The sequence below is a fragment of the Pituophis catenifer genome, unplaced genomic scaffold (assembly GCF_029215685.1).
Source record: "Pituophis catenifer annectens isolate HBS135680 unplaced genomic scaffold, rPitCat1.0.hap2 SCAF_3, whole genome shotgun sequence".
In the NCBI taxonomy this organism is placed as follows: Eukaryota; Metazoa; Chordata; class Lepidosauria; order Squamata; family Colubridae; genus Pituophis; species Pituophis catenifer.
The window spans coordinates 31,727,155-31,743,024 of record NW_027256883.1 but is presented as its reverse complement, the minus strand read 5'-3'; the positions used below and the strand labels follow the sequence as shown (position 1 = coordinate 31,743,024).

The following is a 15,870-nucleotide window of genomic DNA, read 5'->3' as shown; positions in this document are numbered from 1 at the left end:
GTATCTATTATTTGCTCGTGTATTGTGGTTGAAGCTGAAGTAGTCATTGACAGGTAGGACATTGTAGCAGATAATTTTGTGTATTACGCTTAGGTCAGACTGAAGTCGGCATAGTTCTACCTTGTCTAAGCCCAAAATTTGGAGTCTGGTGGCATAAGGTATTTTATTGCGGTTAGAGGAATGGAGGACTCTTCTCATAAAATATCTTAGGACTCTCTCGATTGTATTTATGTCCAATATGCAATGCGGGTTTCAGACAGATGAGCTGTATTCAAGAATTGGTCTAGCAAATGTTTTGTATGCTCTAGTTAGTAGTACAACATTACCAAAGAAGCTACGCAAGATTAGGTTAACAACTCTTAAAGCCTTTTTGGCAATCTTGTTACAGCGGGCACTTAGATCTTTATAAATGAGTACTCCAAGGTCACTGAATGATGGGAGTTGTGGTTGCAGAAAGTTCCAACCTTGTCAATTGGAGAAAGTTTCATTTTAACACAAGTGGGGGGGACGGGGGAGAGAGATCCGTCGGACTTTGGGGAGCTTGCTAAACTGAAAAGGCAGATTGCAAACGTTTCCTCCTCGAAGCAACAAGCCTCTTTCCTCCCCCCACTCCCTCTTTCCCTACACAAAACTTTGTCTCCCAGCAACTGAGAGGCAGCGTCACTTCCTCCTCCCCCACCCAGCAAACGAGGCTGCGAGGCCCGGGGCTGCTCCATTCAGGGCCAGCTGTGCTCGCTGGCAGCCGGGGAGGAGAGGAGGCCGTCCGCGAGGGCCACGTGGGGCCGCCGCTGCCGGGGAAACCCCACTGGCCGAGGAGGCTGGAGCGATGCAGCATGGCCGCGGCGGCGCTGGCCGAGGTGGTTTCTAGCAGCGGCGGCAGCCTGGACGGCAGCGGGGGTTCCGGCGGCAGCAGCAGCAACAGCAGCAATAGCAGCAGCCGGCACGAGAAGAGCCTGGGGCTCCTCACCACCAAGTTTGTATCGCTGCTGCAGGAAGCCAAGGACGGCGTGCTCGACCTGAAGGCGGTGAGCTGGGGTGGTGGTGGTGAAGGAGGCTGGAAAGGGAAATAAGGGGGGTCTGAGAGATCAAGTGGGGAAGCCTCCCCTCCCCACGGAAGCTTTTTCCTGTCCTGGTGGAACAGCAGCTTCCTTACCTGGGTTCTGCAAGGAAAAAGAACTGGAAATAGCGGGGCCGGGGAAAGGTGATTCGTGTGTTTCCAAAACTGCCCCTTCACTCTTAACAACAAACAAAACAAACAAAACAAACAAGCATCCTGCATAATTATCACACCCGTGTCACCAAATGCACAGAAAGAACGTGTTCAGGTTAGGGGTTAGTGGCCACTTTTCTCCATCATGTCTATTTTATTTTTAAAAACAGCCTTGTACAATGGATTGGGGAGAAGGCTTCCTGATTTACACCTGTATTAACTCACATTATCATGTGGCAAAGCCACCCTTTTCTCCTCAAGAGCTCTGTTTTTTTTTTTCAAAGTTCTTCCTTCCTTTAATCCCTTTTCACTTATGCAAACAAACCTGAGAGGTTGGGTTAGCCTGCAATGATAAAGTTTCTGGCCATAAGGCATATAATATACTTTGCTGTAGGCTGAGAAGAGATTTATATTCAGGCCTTTCTCCCGTCTATAAATCCCCCTCCTCCATTCTGTGTGTGGTGAATTAAGATGCTAATGCCACACTTCTTTGAAAGCTTGTGCCCATATTCAAGAAAAATTTGGTAAGAGATGTAAAGGTTGTTATACTATTCTCCCTGGGTAAGCAGTGGAACAATGGATGTTCTTTTGTTCCTGAGAAAACCTGCAGGTAGGATTGCGGCCTAAACATTTGCGGCTTTATTAAGAAATAAGTTTGGGTGAATGCAGCGGAACTTATTTTCAAATTAAAGTAATCCAGTTCCGCTTGGTAAAGTAGATTTTTCTAGTGTTAAAGATTGAAATTACTTTCAGGTACAAGCCAGGCACCAACTAGCATTGATACTCAGTTTAGTCTTGATTACATCCTGTCTAAGGCAGAAATGAATAATCTGTGGCCCCAACCACCTGCTTTTTAAATCAGGATTGTTGAAAACTGACATTCACCATTTTGAATTGGAGTACTGCAATATAGTTTCCTAAATAGGTACGTCATCGTTAAAATACAAAGATCACTGCACCCCCATCCCAATTTTCATAAAAACCCTGTCCTTTTCTCCAGCCTTAATTGTAAGTGTGGGTCTGGTCATCAAAACGTCCATTGTTATTCAAGGGTAGGCCTAGACACTTGCTTAATGGTAGATCATTTTTACATGCATAGAGAGCTTCTCTATGTGTTAACATTGCTTTCTTTTTTTCCTTCTTACATTCAATCATGCCCAATTTTCAGACACTGCTTGGACAAGTTCCTGTAGTTTTATTGGCAAAATTTTTCAGGAGTAGTTTGCCATTGCCTCCTTCTTAGGGCTGAAAAAAAATGACTGGTCCAATGTCACTCAGCTGGCTTTGTGCCCAAGTTTGGACTAGAATGCATAGTCTGCTCGTTTCTAACCTGATGCCTTAATCACTACACCAAATTCACTGTCAGTTTACACATGATATAAAACAAGTTGAACCTCAGATCAATTTTTAATCAGACAAATAACATGATTTAGATAAATGTATGGATGGATATAGTCAAGTGTTGACTTCTGGCAAAGGCTGGGACTAGTTGCTGCAATTTTCTAGGCAGGATTTTTAGAAGTGGTTATCTTTCTCCTGGGGTTAAGATAGAGTGACTGGCTTAAAGTTACGCAATTGGCTTTGTGCCTAAAGCACAAAGTGTCTTGGTTTCTAGTCTGATGTCAATCTCTACATCAAACTGATTCTAATTTTATATATGTTAGGTACATTAAACCTGCTGGAATCTAAAATAATGTTTTACTACTTATTTGATTAAAAAATGAAATATTACACCATTAATTGAAGAAGCAAAAAAAATGTTTCATCCAGTGAGTCATTAAAATAGTATTAAAGTAAAATCTACTTTCCTTTTATTGAGAAAATTTAGGCAGCCTGCTCTTTCAAGGGTTTACATTGGATCCATGCCAATATAAAAATTACTGGCTTAAATCTTAGGCTGCTAATCACATTGACTACTACTTGCAGACTTTACTCTCTTTCTGCCTTGCTTTTAGCAGAACTCGGGATGAAGTAAGGTACCATGTGGCTAAGAATATCTGTAATGATAGCATTTGAGTTATGTGGTTTCATTCCCCCCCCCCATAAGGTACATAATACTTATATGGGATTGAGTTGGTGAAATTCATATTCCTTTAAAATTTGGCAAAACAACAAGTAGAAATCCATGGTAAAATTTACACTTCCCTAAAAAGTATATCAGAAATGGAGTTACCTGTCTTTGTAATAGTGACTTGCCATTTTCTGTTCTTTTCCAGCCCTCTTCTTAGATGAAAATGTTATATTATTCTTCTGAGTCCTCTTCAAGAGGGTTCCACCATCTTTTTGACTCTTCCTTCCCCTCTCACCCACTGGACTCACACATGGCTAACTCCAAAAGCATTCCTTTCCACGTGGGGAGTTCCATAGGCATGTTTTTAGGAGGTCACTTGTATAGGCATTTTGTTTGATTGCCCCTGTTCCACAGGCAGGGAGGGTGGTCCGAGGCCTCTAATTGTGCATCTGTCTCCTTGGAAGGTTGTGATTAATATTCCCTAGGAGGCTTGTACAAATGCACTGCAGCTGCCTAATGAGCCTCTCCTTTTGCCCTTCATCTCCATGCATTGTTCTTTTTTCTCCCTTCTTCCCAGGCTGCTGATACATTGGCTGTACGGCAGAAAAGGCGGATCTATGACATCACCAATGTTTTGGAAGGGATAGATCTTATTGAAAAAAAGTCAAAAAATAGCATCCAGTGGAAGTAAGAGAAGCAGTTTATGTATACTATTATATGCATGCTGAAAATTTGAAGGGTAACTTTCTTCCATGAATGTGATGAATGTATGAATTTTAAAGGGACTTGAATTTATTTTGTATATTTTATTTATTGTCTGTAAAGCTGTGCTTTACAGACAAACTCAAGCAGTTTAAAGAGTTTACAATAGAAACTTTTACTTTATCTTGTAAAACCATAACAATATGTAAATATCCTGACCAATCAGGATAAAAGACTCAACAATGCAGATTAACCAAAGTCTTATGAATCCATATGGGCTTCAGGTGATTTTAAAGCCTACAACATTGGGCATCCACCATAAATCATCTCAAACCATGAGATGGGCAAGAAATAAATTATATTTATATCCAAATAAAAATAAATTAATGAACCGAGAAAGAATCTATAAAAATGGAGGATGTCCTATTTCACCTTTCCACAATGCAAATTGCTTGCCAATAAAGCACATTAAATTGGCATTCCTGATAGATCTTACTATTCAGTTCTCAATAATATCTACCAGCAATTACCAATTTGTGTATTTTTGGCAGGCATTATATTTCAGATAGTAGGAAACATCAGCAACAATAGGACACATGTTTTTTCCCCCTGATTATTTTTTCAGTTGTAGGACCCATGCTCAGGATATAATATATGAAAATAATTTCTTTCAAAAAATTTTCTTCCTTAGTATGAAACTTAACATTTTTATATTAAGGAGTCTTCTGTATAGCAACGTTAAACTCTTTGTCTCACGTGCTAAAATCATATGAAAACGCTATTTTACCTTTCTATCACTTCGGCTGGAAAGGGAAACTTGCAAAACTTTTGTCACTTTCAGACCCAGCTGAACAGTTTGAAAGACTGAAAATCTGCTTTTTGTCTACTTATTGTCACTTTATAATATTAACTTTTTTTCTTTTAAGAGGTGTAGGGGCTGGTTGTAATACAAAGGAGGTCATCGAGAGACTAAGATACCTTGAAGCTGAAATTGAAGAGCTAGAAATAAAAGAAAAGGAACTGGATCAGCAGAAACTGTGGTTACAACAAAGTATCAAAAATGTTAAGGAAGATTCCATCAATAAACGATATCCTTTGATATGCAGTATAATTTGTTAGAGTAGGACAAGCCTTCCCCTGGGCCCTTCTGTACCTTTAACAGTGATTCTAGAGACTAAAGATGAGATTGGGACAGAAGACAGAGGAACTGGAATAGGATGCCCCTGCCACAAGCAGGTTTTTGTTCCTGTTGCATTGCCTATATATTAATTTCACACTTGTTGCCTCCACATCCCAGGTTATGTTAGTCTAGAGCAGTGGTTTGCAATCTTTTCTTCACCACGGAGCCCCTTTAAATACCTTTTGTGGCCATGGCTCCCCAAGACTTAACTCAAGATTTAAATCATAACATTTCTTCAAGCCTTCGCGGGTCACATAGTGGCCCCCCAGGGGTCTGCAGACTACAGGTTGAGAATCACTGGTCTAGAGTGTCTGTACTCTGTAGGATATTTAGCATTGCACTGAATTTGAATGGTTTATAGATTTTTTTTTCCAGAGTTACAAAACTACAGAATGGCACATTTGCTTGAGACTTAGTTCCCTGTTAAAAAGTCATCACTTTCAGTCTGATAGTTCTCAAAGTCATATTAAAATGAAAGAAACCATTTCATTATTTTTGAATGATGCAATTTCACTCATGGGTGATGAATGCCACACAGAATATTTGAACTACTTGTTATACCTCTTAAAATCTCATCAACTATATGTAATCAATTTATTTTGAACAATTCCTTGACAAGACCTACTTTTTCATATATCACTCATGAAGACATTTGTGACTGCTTCAGTGGTAAGAGAGAAGATTTAAGTCTTGCAATTTTTTTCCTACATGAGACACACAGGCTGTGTGATTAGTGTTAATTTAAGCATATAGCAGTTGTTTTTCAGAGAGCCTCATGAAATCCTCAGGAGCCTTTTATCTAATAACATAGATCTGCTATTCACAGTGCAGTGTGCTATCAATTTGTACTGTAATATACTATCTGCTCTGTATCCTTAATTCCTTTTCAGAGAGTAGAACACGATAGGATTTCTGTCGAAAAATTAGAGCAGTAGGAAACCGCACCCAGATGGGACTTGTAATGTAATGTAATGTTTCATTTACTTTACTTGTAAAGTAAATGAAACTTGAAGAACACAAAAGTAAAATGGCCAATGTAGAATCAAATAGGACTGACTTTTCATTAAAGCATGACTTGTGGTTTACAGAGCTGTTGCCATGTCTTATTTGCCAAGTGCATTAAAACATGGAGTTTCAGATTGAACTGAGAGAATGCATATAAAAATATAAACAAATGCATTCAATTAAGATTTGACTGTTTGTCCATAAACAGGAGATACACTACTAGCAATTCAAGCACCTTCTGGTACACAGTTAGAAGTTCCTGTGCCACATGTGGTATGTAGAAATAACCGTTTTGATTTAATTGGGGAAACAGAATATCCATTGCACAAAGCATATAGTTTAAAATTGTTCTTTTGTATCAGTTTTATAAAGTTGGACTACTATTGGTTAGTCTCACAAATTGTTTAAAAGAATGCCGTGTTCAGTAATTCAATTATCCTTTTAAATGATTGCAAATGATGTAATGATTATTTAAATTGCAGCTTGGTGATGTGGTGAAGATAATGATTCAATTGAATAGTTTCAATTTGAAGCCTGTGTAATGATGAAGAAGTGATATATGAGTGACTATATTGCACTTAACTATAAAATGTTATATCATTCCAGAGCCATATGTTTAGCTGGTGGCTCTTTCTGTGATTAGCCACAGAATTCACTATATTTCAGATGTTTAATGTCCATAAATTGATCAACTTGAAACCATGGTTTGCAATGACTTGAAGTAGCATGCATTTAGTATTCAAAATCACATATCATTAGGATTGACTTCCAAACTACATGGAAGATGGAAATTGTATTACTTATCAATCAATAGAGCTGGAAGTGACCTTGGAGATCTTCTAGTCCAACCCCTTGCTCAAGCAGGAGACCCTATACTATTTCAGATAGGAGGCTGTCTAATCTTTTCTTAAAAACCTCCAATGATGAAGCACATACAACTTCAGAAGGCAAGCTGCTCCACTGATTAATTGTCCTCACTGTTAGGAAGTTTCGTAATTCCAGGTTGTTTCTCTCCTTGATTAATTTCCAGGCATTGTTTCTTAAGTCTTGCCTCATGGTGCTTTGGAAAATAAGTTGACTCCCTTTTCTTTGTGGCAGCCCCTCAAATACTGGAATACTGCTATCATGTCATGTTTCTTTTCTCTAGACTGGCCATACCCAGTTCCTCAACCCTTTTTCATATGTTTTTGTCTCCAGGCCCATAATCATCTTACTTGCTTCTCTACTCCCTTATTTGGACTACCTAGATAATAATTTTCTAATTAATTTTTTCAGTTACCTAAGTTTTACTTATGATACAAGACAAAATTGCCAGTGGATTGAATCCAAATTTTATTTTGTGTAGCTGACATTTTGATATCAGCAGCACTAAATTATTCATGTCAAATCTGAGCCTTGTGGTTCTAGTGGGATTCAAATAAAAAATTGAATCATAGAATTTAATAATCAGACGGGACCAATTATGTTGTCATATCCAAGCTAATGATTAGTGCAGTAATCCAAATTAAAGGACCTCCACATATCTTGCAAAGGAGAATTCTTTGGAGAATGATACCAAAATGTTTGTTACAAATTTTGCTAACATTCAATTGAAATCAACCTTCTGCATTTTTAACTTATTCTATATATGGCAGTCAGCAACAGTGGAAAATAATTCCATATCATGTATTTATTTAAAAAAAAGAAAGCTTATTTATCTTTTCCTCAAGCAGGAATTCATAAATAACCTGAATAGCTATTAAATCAGAGTTGTTCTCAGGGATAAGGTTGAATGGGTTTGTCTGATGAAAGGAGTGTTGTGCCATCCCAACATAAGTCCAAACCCTTTGGATGTGCATGGTGATGTTGCATGCATGTTTAAAATGAATAGATCTTGCAACACAATTATAGGATGTTTCTTTTTGTCATGTTGGTGAAAGAAGGATGTATGGACGCCCATATATTAAACACAGAAAACTGCATAGTTTATTTGTCGATGAAGATTCTCAATCACCCAGATGGAGTTGTCTGGAAGCTGAATCATAGCAACTGAAAAGAAGTTTAGTTGTCATGATTTAACTTGCATGGCTTATTAATCCTCAAAACATTTCATATATGGATTTTTTAAAATAATGTCAAGAAGCCAAGTTGCCCAGCATTGTTATTTATTAGTGCCTAGTCAGTGTATTCAGTCTCATTTTGGTACAGAAGATATGCACAGTATTTTTATTTTCTAGTTTAATGTAAGAATTTCTGTCAGGCATTTTTCTAGCTTTCCTTTCCAAAGTGGTCTTGAGGGAGTAGAATGAACTGTTGTTTTGTTCTGCTTTGTTTCCTGAATACAGTTTTGTTTTGTTTTTGTCCTCTATTTTGTCTTGATCATTATGTAGCTGCAAATATATAGGAGATGGGGAAGTGAGTTTTATTCCTCATGGACCTCTCTTACATCCATTCCTTATTCATAAACTTAAAAGGACAGATTCATAATGGTAATTGCTGTGGGCTAGTTAAATTGGAAATAAAATCCCTACTTTTATCTTAACTCTTAATTAAAACTTTACAAATCTAATTTTGTTGATTTTGTAGTCTAAAACCTTCAAAAGCAGTTATTTAATATCATAAATACTGAATATGAAAAAAGGTTTGAAGGACTGAAAAATTATCTATTGATAGACTACAGAGTGGGGTTAGTAAGGATGTGATAGAGACCTAGGTTTTTATATAATGTGTTCAGACTAGGATAATTTGTGCTTTGAGAGAAAATTCTGGGTTGATTTGTTCAGTGATCTATTTTTTTGTTTTTCTTGGCTGTCTGACATATTTTCAGAAGCCTTTGTCCAAAATTCAAAAATGTCAATACTCTTCCTATCCTATTAGTTCAAAATCCAAGTTTCATTTCCATAGAATATCAAAGAGCATTGTTATATTATTCTGATTTTGAGGGAGATTTGGATATGGTAGTACAAATACTCCTTTTAAAAAAAAACTGTTTCTGAATTCTGAATTCTCAGTTGCATACTACCTGAGCTTGTATTTTTCAGTTAGTCTAAGATAATTGCCTTAGGATAAATTTTTAAAAATCAATAAATTTTCTGGAATCCTGCAGCAATTCCTTACTCAAAATAAATTCCATATCTGCATCCACTGCCAGAGAGTTTTCTTTTTTCCTTCATGAGAAAATATTAGATATGTAAATATAAAATACTTTTATTATTGAAGAATTTTGCTTTGTGGTTGTGCATTTTACTTCTTTGCAATATTTTACTCCATTAAACTGCTAAATAAGTAAATGTTGTGTAAAGATAATTTTATAAAAAATGCCAATTCCATATTGAACAAAACGAGGTGTTAAGTAAAGAAAGCATGTTAGCAAACTGATTCCCTACTGTTGCCGTTCAAAACTTTCATTTATAATTTTGAATTGAATCAGATTTGACTGAATATTGATTAGTACTTCTATTTTCATATAAAGCATGTTAAGACGTTCATTTTACTTTACCACTCTCTCTAAAGGGACAAAAGAAATACCAGATCAATCTAAAGAGCAGTCTGGGACCTATCCATGTATTGCTCATTAACAAAGAGTCCAGTTCTTCCAAACCAGTTGTTTTCCCAGTACCTCCACCAGATGATCTCCTGCAGTCTGCAGTTCCACTGACTTCCCCTAAACCAAACACAGATCCCCAGAGATTACAAGAGCCTTCAGATCTTAATCAGAAGCAATCCCTTCCACAGACTCCAGTGACAGATATATCAACAGGTGGGTATAGAAATTCTTTTTATTTTCAGAAATTTGCCCAGAAAACTTGATACCATTATTATATTAAAAAAATTGGTACTGTTTTCTCAAGGAATATGGTTGTATCCTGCATAATTTTTTAAACTAACTAGGTTATTTACAGACTAGATTTCTGAAATTTATATTTGTGTCCTATCTAAGAAAACGATTAGGATGATCATCCTAAAAATAATATATTTGCTAAAGAGAAAACTCTAAACTAAGCTATTACTATTAGAAAAAATATTGTAATTCCTGGTGCTAGTGGAGCGTGGTGGCTTATGTGGTTAGGATGCTGGGCTGATGATTGGCAGGCTTGTGTTTGAGACCTAGTTACTGCTGCTGGATGGGGTAAGCTCCCGTCAATCACTCCAGCTCCTGCTGACCCAACAGTTCAAAAGTTGGCTACCGTGAGTAGATAATAGGTACTACTTCAGTGGGCAGCTTAACAGGGTCTCAATGATTTTCTTATTATAAAAACTCACCTCAGGCTGTAAATCAAAATTCTTTAATCATGTTTGAGTGCAAGAATATCTTCATACAGGAGACGTTTAAGCATGGTATTCTATTTGATCTGCACTGAAATAATGAAATGAAATGAGACTATTCCTAATTATCCATCGCTTTGCATTCTACCCAAGCTGAGATACTAATTTCCAACTTTAGAATTCATGATTTTAAACCAGCCTTTCAAATTTGTTTTAAAATTCCAACTTGTTCTGGACAAAATGTGAAAAATAGCTAACTGGAAACATAATTTGATTGTTGTCCATCATCAAGAAAACAAAAAAATGGGTCTGTATAAATAAAAAGCTTGTGATACTCAGCATGTTCTCTGCCTTGAGTTATTTATAAAACAATAAAGGTGGAAAACAAAGAAACAAACATTTTGAACTAGGTAGTGCAATTAGCTAACTAGTTACTTATGTACTAGCTGGTGTGAAAAAAATTGCTTCTTATCTCTAATTGTGTCTTCTTATGCTGATACTAGTAATTATGAGGTGGCATAGATCACCAAAAAATATATGAAAATTTAAACAGCACTCCACATCTTGCAACAATGTCAAATTTGGCGGGATTTTAGTTTCTGACTGAAATAATATGGGAGCATATTATGTTAAAATTTTGCAGGATTTCATAAACTCTTGAGATATTATTTTATTGGATTGTTGTACATCTTCCAGAATCGCTTTCCTTGAGATGGGCGGCCATATAGATTAATAAAATAGAAGTTGTCAACCTATGCTCTTTTTCAATATTTGTTTATTGCACTGAACTATCATGTTGGATTTTAACTTGAAAAATTTCCACTACTCTAGATATCACTTTACAAGGAAGCTCAACTCCTGAAGCACTGTGTGCCAGTATTCCAGATTCTGAGTTGTATGATAGCCTTGTAACCGAAACCACGCCTAGCTCAACAATCCTCCCTTCTTCTTTCCTTCCACTGGATGTCAATAGTATTCTAAAGTCGAACACATTTGACATAGCAAAGATGGATGAACCTGGAGGTAAAGATCATCTTATGTTTATTTATTTGATTTTTTAAAAACCTTTCTTTATTGTTTATAAATAACTCATGGCGGCAAACATACCTAATATTCCTTCCTTCTCCTATTTTCTCCCACAACAGCCCTGTGAAATAGGTTGGGCTGAAAAAGATTGACTAACCCAAGATCATTCAGCTAGTTTTCATGTCTTAAGTGGCACTAGAACGCTTGTCTCCTCGTTTCTAGTCTGGTGCCTTAATCACTAAATCAAACTAAATCAATCAAATCATTTAATGTTAATTGGGAAGTATTATCAGAAATCCAAAACTTGAAAAGAATTGTACTTTTCTTGTTTGGTAAAAATGCTTAGCTGCTTTATTTTAAAAAAATAAATTAGAAGTCTTACAATTGACTTTAGTTCTGGGGTCAAGCCTTTTCATCTGTAGCTATTTTATAATCACTGCATATGGTACTGAGCCAAAAGTCCATGGATGACTAGACAGAGGATAATATAGCCAATTTCTTACAGCTACAGTGCAATATATTACATTGAAGGATAATTCTTACTGCCAATATCTGCTTGACCAGCTTTTCCTTTATGACATTACAGAGATACCCAGATTTGCTAACAGCTATTGTAGTGGTCTAGATACAATACGCAAATGCTTGCCCTCATCCTGGAAGCAATAAAATGGAAGAACTTCTGTCTGTTCATTTCAGCAACATCCTGTTTTCCGCTTCTCTCCAAATCTTTAATTATGTTTCATAGATAAATCTTTGGAAAGGGAAGTACAGAGAAAGAGAAGATTGTGGCTAAGATTGAGACCTTCCTATTTTAGGTTATTTTTGTATCTTAGCGGATATAGCATGAAGAGAATGCAGTATTCTAAATAATCTTAATACCATTTGTTGGGATAAAAGGTGACATTAAAAAAATTATACCACTTTTTTTTTTAATTTGATTTATATGCCGCCCTTCTCCGAAGGTTCAGGGCGGCTTACAGTGTGTTAAGCAATAGCCTTCATACTTTTGTATATTTTATACAGTCACCTTATTGCCCCCACAATCTGGGTCCTCATTTTACCTACTTTAGAAAGGATGGAAGGCTGAGTCAACCTTGAGCCTAGTGAGATTTGAACTTGCAGTAATTGCAGGCAGCTGATGTTAATAACAGTGCTTTAGTCTGCTGCGCTACCAGGGCTCTTATTGCACACGTTATGCCCAATTTTTGAAAACATTTATAAGATTATAAGGATTGCCAATATCTCTGACACATTTTTGATATAGTACTTGTCAAACTCTGTGTGCTTTATGAAAATGATCTAAAGCAGTTTTTGACTGTCTCCTAGTTGATGCTTCTGGTTGCTGGCCAAGGGCTTAGTTTTTCCTAGTGTGTTCTTCATAACTGCCATGTGGTTAATTTTTTTTTTTTCCTGATCCTTGTAACTTGAGATCATAGTATTGGGTGTGGCACAGCCAATATTGGGTGTGTTCATTTCACCAAGAGCAGCTTATATGAAATATTAGAAGTCCAAAAGAAAGTTTTGAAGAAATTAATTGAAGCTAGATTACCTGGGTACTATATTTCACTAAAAATAGATCATAATCTTGTAACTTTCTTTGATTCATTATCTAAATTCATATCCCATATGCTGAGGCAGGTTATCTTTTCGAGGGTGAAAAATGCTTTGTGGAGGTTTGAAGGTTAATTAGTTTGTTTAATAAAATGTTTTAATAAAATAAAATGTAAAATGTCATTTAGATTTGTCGGGCTCAGTATACTATTTTATGTTTTCACTTTTTTGGCATTACAGTAAAAATTAGGGGAGGTTAAATGAGGTATTTTGATTTTGCTTAGGCATTTTGGTTTGCCATTTCTGCATATGAATAGTTGTGAATTTCCCTTTGTCCACAGGTGTTATTAACAGTGATATCATTGATGAACTGATGTCCTCCGATGGTAAGTTTCTTATATTATAAAATTTGATGTGAAGATGTAAAATTACACTTTACAAGTTTGCACAAGTGTTAGTGCATGATTCCATTTTTGGATAGATGTACACCAGTAAAAATCAGAATTTCATTCATTGGTGTAAAAAGATTTGGGCTGAATTTTCCACTTAACTAGTGGCATCTATATTTATTACTTCCATTAAAAATAATGTCCTGACATTTGTGAGGAAGCACCTATAGTCCAACCAATCTGCTGTAGGTCATTAACAGGGAGTGAATTAGTAGCACACTTCTCAGCAGTAGACATAGAAATACTATGCTGAAGGCCATTAGTAGCCATTGTTCCTAGATCCATGAAGACTTAAGTTATCTTTTTTAAAACAACCTCAGCAGCTTCCTGCTGAAGCAAACCCCTGCTCCATCTAGTCCAGCAGTCTTTTCTCACAGTGGACAATTAACTGTAAATGGAAGCCCACTAGTCTTCCAGCAGGCAGCTTTCAGAAGCAATCACACTTCCATCAAGGCTAATAGTCTCTGATGTTCATGACTTTCATGAATTAGCCCAATCTTTTTTGAAGCCAGCCAGGCTATAGCCAGCTCATCTTCTTACAGAAAACCATTTATCACTTTGACAGTACATCCATTGCATTGAATTTCATGCAGTACCACTTGCATGTTGAGTATGTGTGACTAAAATTAACAAGCAAAACAATACCTGTGGAAAGCTAGTATTTGTATTTAAAATGTTATTTATACTTCAAATAAATCTGAGGCTTAGGATGTTCCACCTTAGGCCTCCTCCTTGCCTTGTCATGCCTTGGTCTACTGTTCTACCTGTTCTGAAGATTGACTTCCTAAGAGCACCTAGCCAATGCAATGCGAAACCTTCCTGCAGAAGCTGCCTTATATCATTCTGGAAACTATCACCATTCTTCCAATTTCTCTAAAGGGTGTGATTTTCTTCTCAAGCCAGGGAGGAGGCCCAATGCTATAGGACCCAGTGGGATGGAAAGCAGGCCTATTGCCTGTGGAGATCCAGCTGGGTGAGAAGCTGTGCATGGGGTGCCTCAGAAGCTGGGGAAGGCACCAAAAAGCCCAGCATAGGCAGATGTGATTTGGGGGGAAGCTGCAATGGGCTCCTGGAACTTTGCTGCCCTCCACCTTTAGGCACCCACATTCTGCTTAACAACTGCAGTGGTGAGATTGTTGAGCAAGGCAATTACATGGGTGCCTTGCTTAACCACCACAACTCATAACCACAATTCCAGGCTCAATTGTGGTTGTAAGTTGAGAACTACTGATAGTTGATTTTTACACAGAATACTCCTGGTGAAAACAGGAGGCAAGCAACTTTGGCCAGTTTCTTTCTTCTTTTATAGTCCTTGGAACCAATTTTCTCCCTTTTCAAGGCAATCTTCCATTTTTTTTTTCCAGCTCTTGATTGGGGGTGGGGGGGGGCATGGGGAATTCTAAGAGAAAGGAGAATGTGGTAAAGACTCTTATTATCTAGCAAGATAACTCCCCTTGGTCAAAATACTACTGCTGAAAAAAGTCTCCCTTTAACTTATGGAAGACTGTCTCATTCAAACCTATGGTTCAAATTGAATAATTTAATAGATGAAATGGTACTATTACAGCAGTATTAAGATACACCGAGCCATGGTAGTGCAGTGGTTAGAATGCAGTACTGCAGGCTAACTCACTGCTCACTCCAGGACTTCGACCCTGAGTGGCTCAAGATTGACTCAGCCTTCCATCCTTCTGAAGTTGGTAAAATGAGGACCCAGATTGTTGGGAGCAATATGCTGACTCTGTAAACGGCTTAGAGAGGGCACTAAAGACTGAAGCAGTATAAAGTCTAAGTGCTATTGCTATACCCGTTTTTATTTTTTAAATACCAAGCTGTATTTTGGAGGAGGGTGAAAATGAAAACAGTTGTTACTTTTAACATAGTCAAAATCCAAGTCAAAATTTTCATATCGCCCAAATTTAAACAGTAAATCCATATTCTGGGTCAAACTAAAGTAAGGGATTTACTCTGGCACTTGTTCAAGCAGGATAATTCAGTTCAATGTTAAAGTACATATTTTTATTTCTTTTCCTATTATTTTTCCACCCATTATGTAAAATTTTGAATAAGTCAGAAATTGAATCTGTCTACAGCAAAGAAATGTAATTATATTTAATGTGCAAAATCCTTTTATCTTACATTTTTAATAAGTCCTCAGGAAACTTTATCAATAACATTAGACAGTAGTGATTTAAGAGTTTAAATCACAATTTCACTTTAAATTATAATTTCAACTAGTAAGTATAGACCAATGTCCCAAATCCAGCTCTCTGTTGATAAATAATTTGGCTCTTAGCGATGCATAGACTCTAAAGGGATGAATATTATTTTTTAAAAAAATCTTGAAATATTTCTTCAATTGCTAGACTACTGCTTCCACTGTTGAAAACTATGAATTCCATTCTGTATCTGGAATTAAAAAACAGACAAAGGAAAACCATTTTTACTATAAAGATATCCAAATCTCATTCTTACTATTACTTCAAAGGTT

The 15,870-nt window shown here is 36.8% G+C and overlaps 2 protein-coding genes across 3 annotated transcripts in view; one reads left to right on the top strand and one right to left on the bottom strand.

Annotated features, from left to right (window-relative positions):
• Window positions 1–810: 810 nt before the first annotated feature.
• The window catches only part of E2F5 (E2F transcription factor 5), a 16,832-nt gene continuing 1,772 nt past the window's right edge, over window positions 811–15,870 (top strand). Inside the window, exons 1-8 of the mRNA XM_070940472.1 lie at window positions 811–1,025; window positions 3,799–3,908; window positions 4,850–5,011; window positions 5,729–5,772; window positions 6,317–6,381; window positions 9,601–9,847; window positions 11,185–11,376; window positions 13,272–13,316. Of these exons, the coding sequence (XP_070796573.1) occupies window positions 834–1,025; window positions 3,799–3,908; window positions 4,850–5,011; window positions 5,729–5,772; window positions 6,317–6,381; window positions 9,601–9,847; window positions 11,185–11,376; window positions 13,272–13,316 (1,057 nt within the window). The 5' untranslated portion in view covers window positions 811–833. The remainder of the gene's footprint in view (window positions 1,026–3,798; window positions 3,909–4,849; window positions 5,012–5,728; window positions 5,773–6,316; window positions 6,382–9,600; window positions 9,848–11,184; window positions 11,377–13,271; window positions 13,317–15,870) is intronic.
• RBIS (ribosomal biogenesis factor) overlaps window positions 15,377–15,870 on the bottom strand; it is a 16,247-nt gene continuing 15,753 nt past the window's right edge. For both annotated transcript variants that reach the window (XM_070940471.1, XM_070940470.1), the window contains exon 5: window positions 15,377–15,788. The gene's annotated coding sequence lies outside the window, so the exon portion shown is untranslated. The remainder of the gene's footprint in view (window positions 15,789–15,870) is intronic.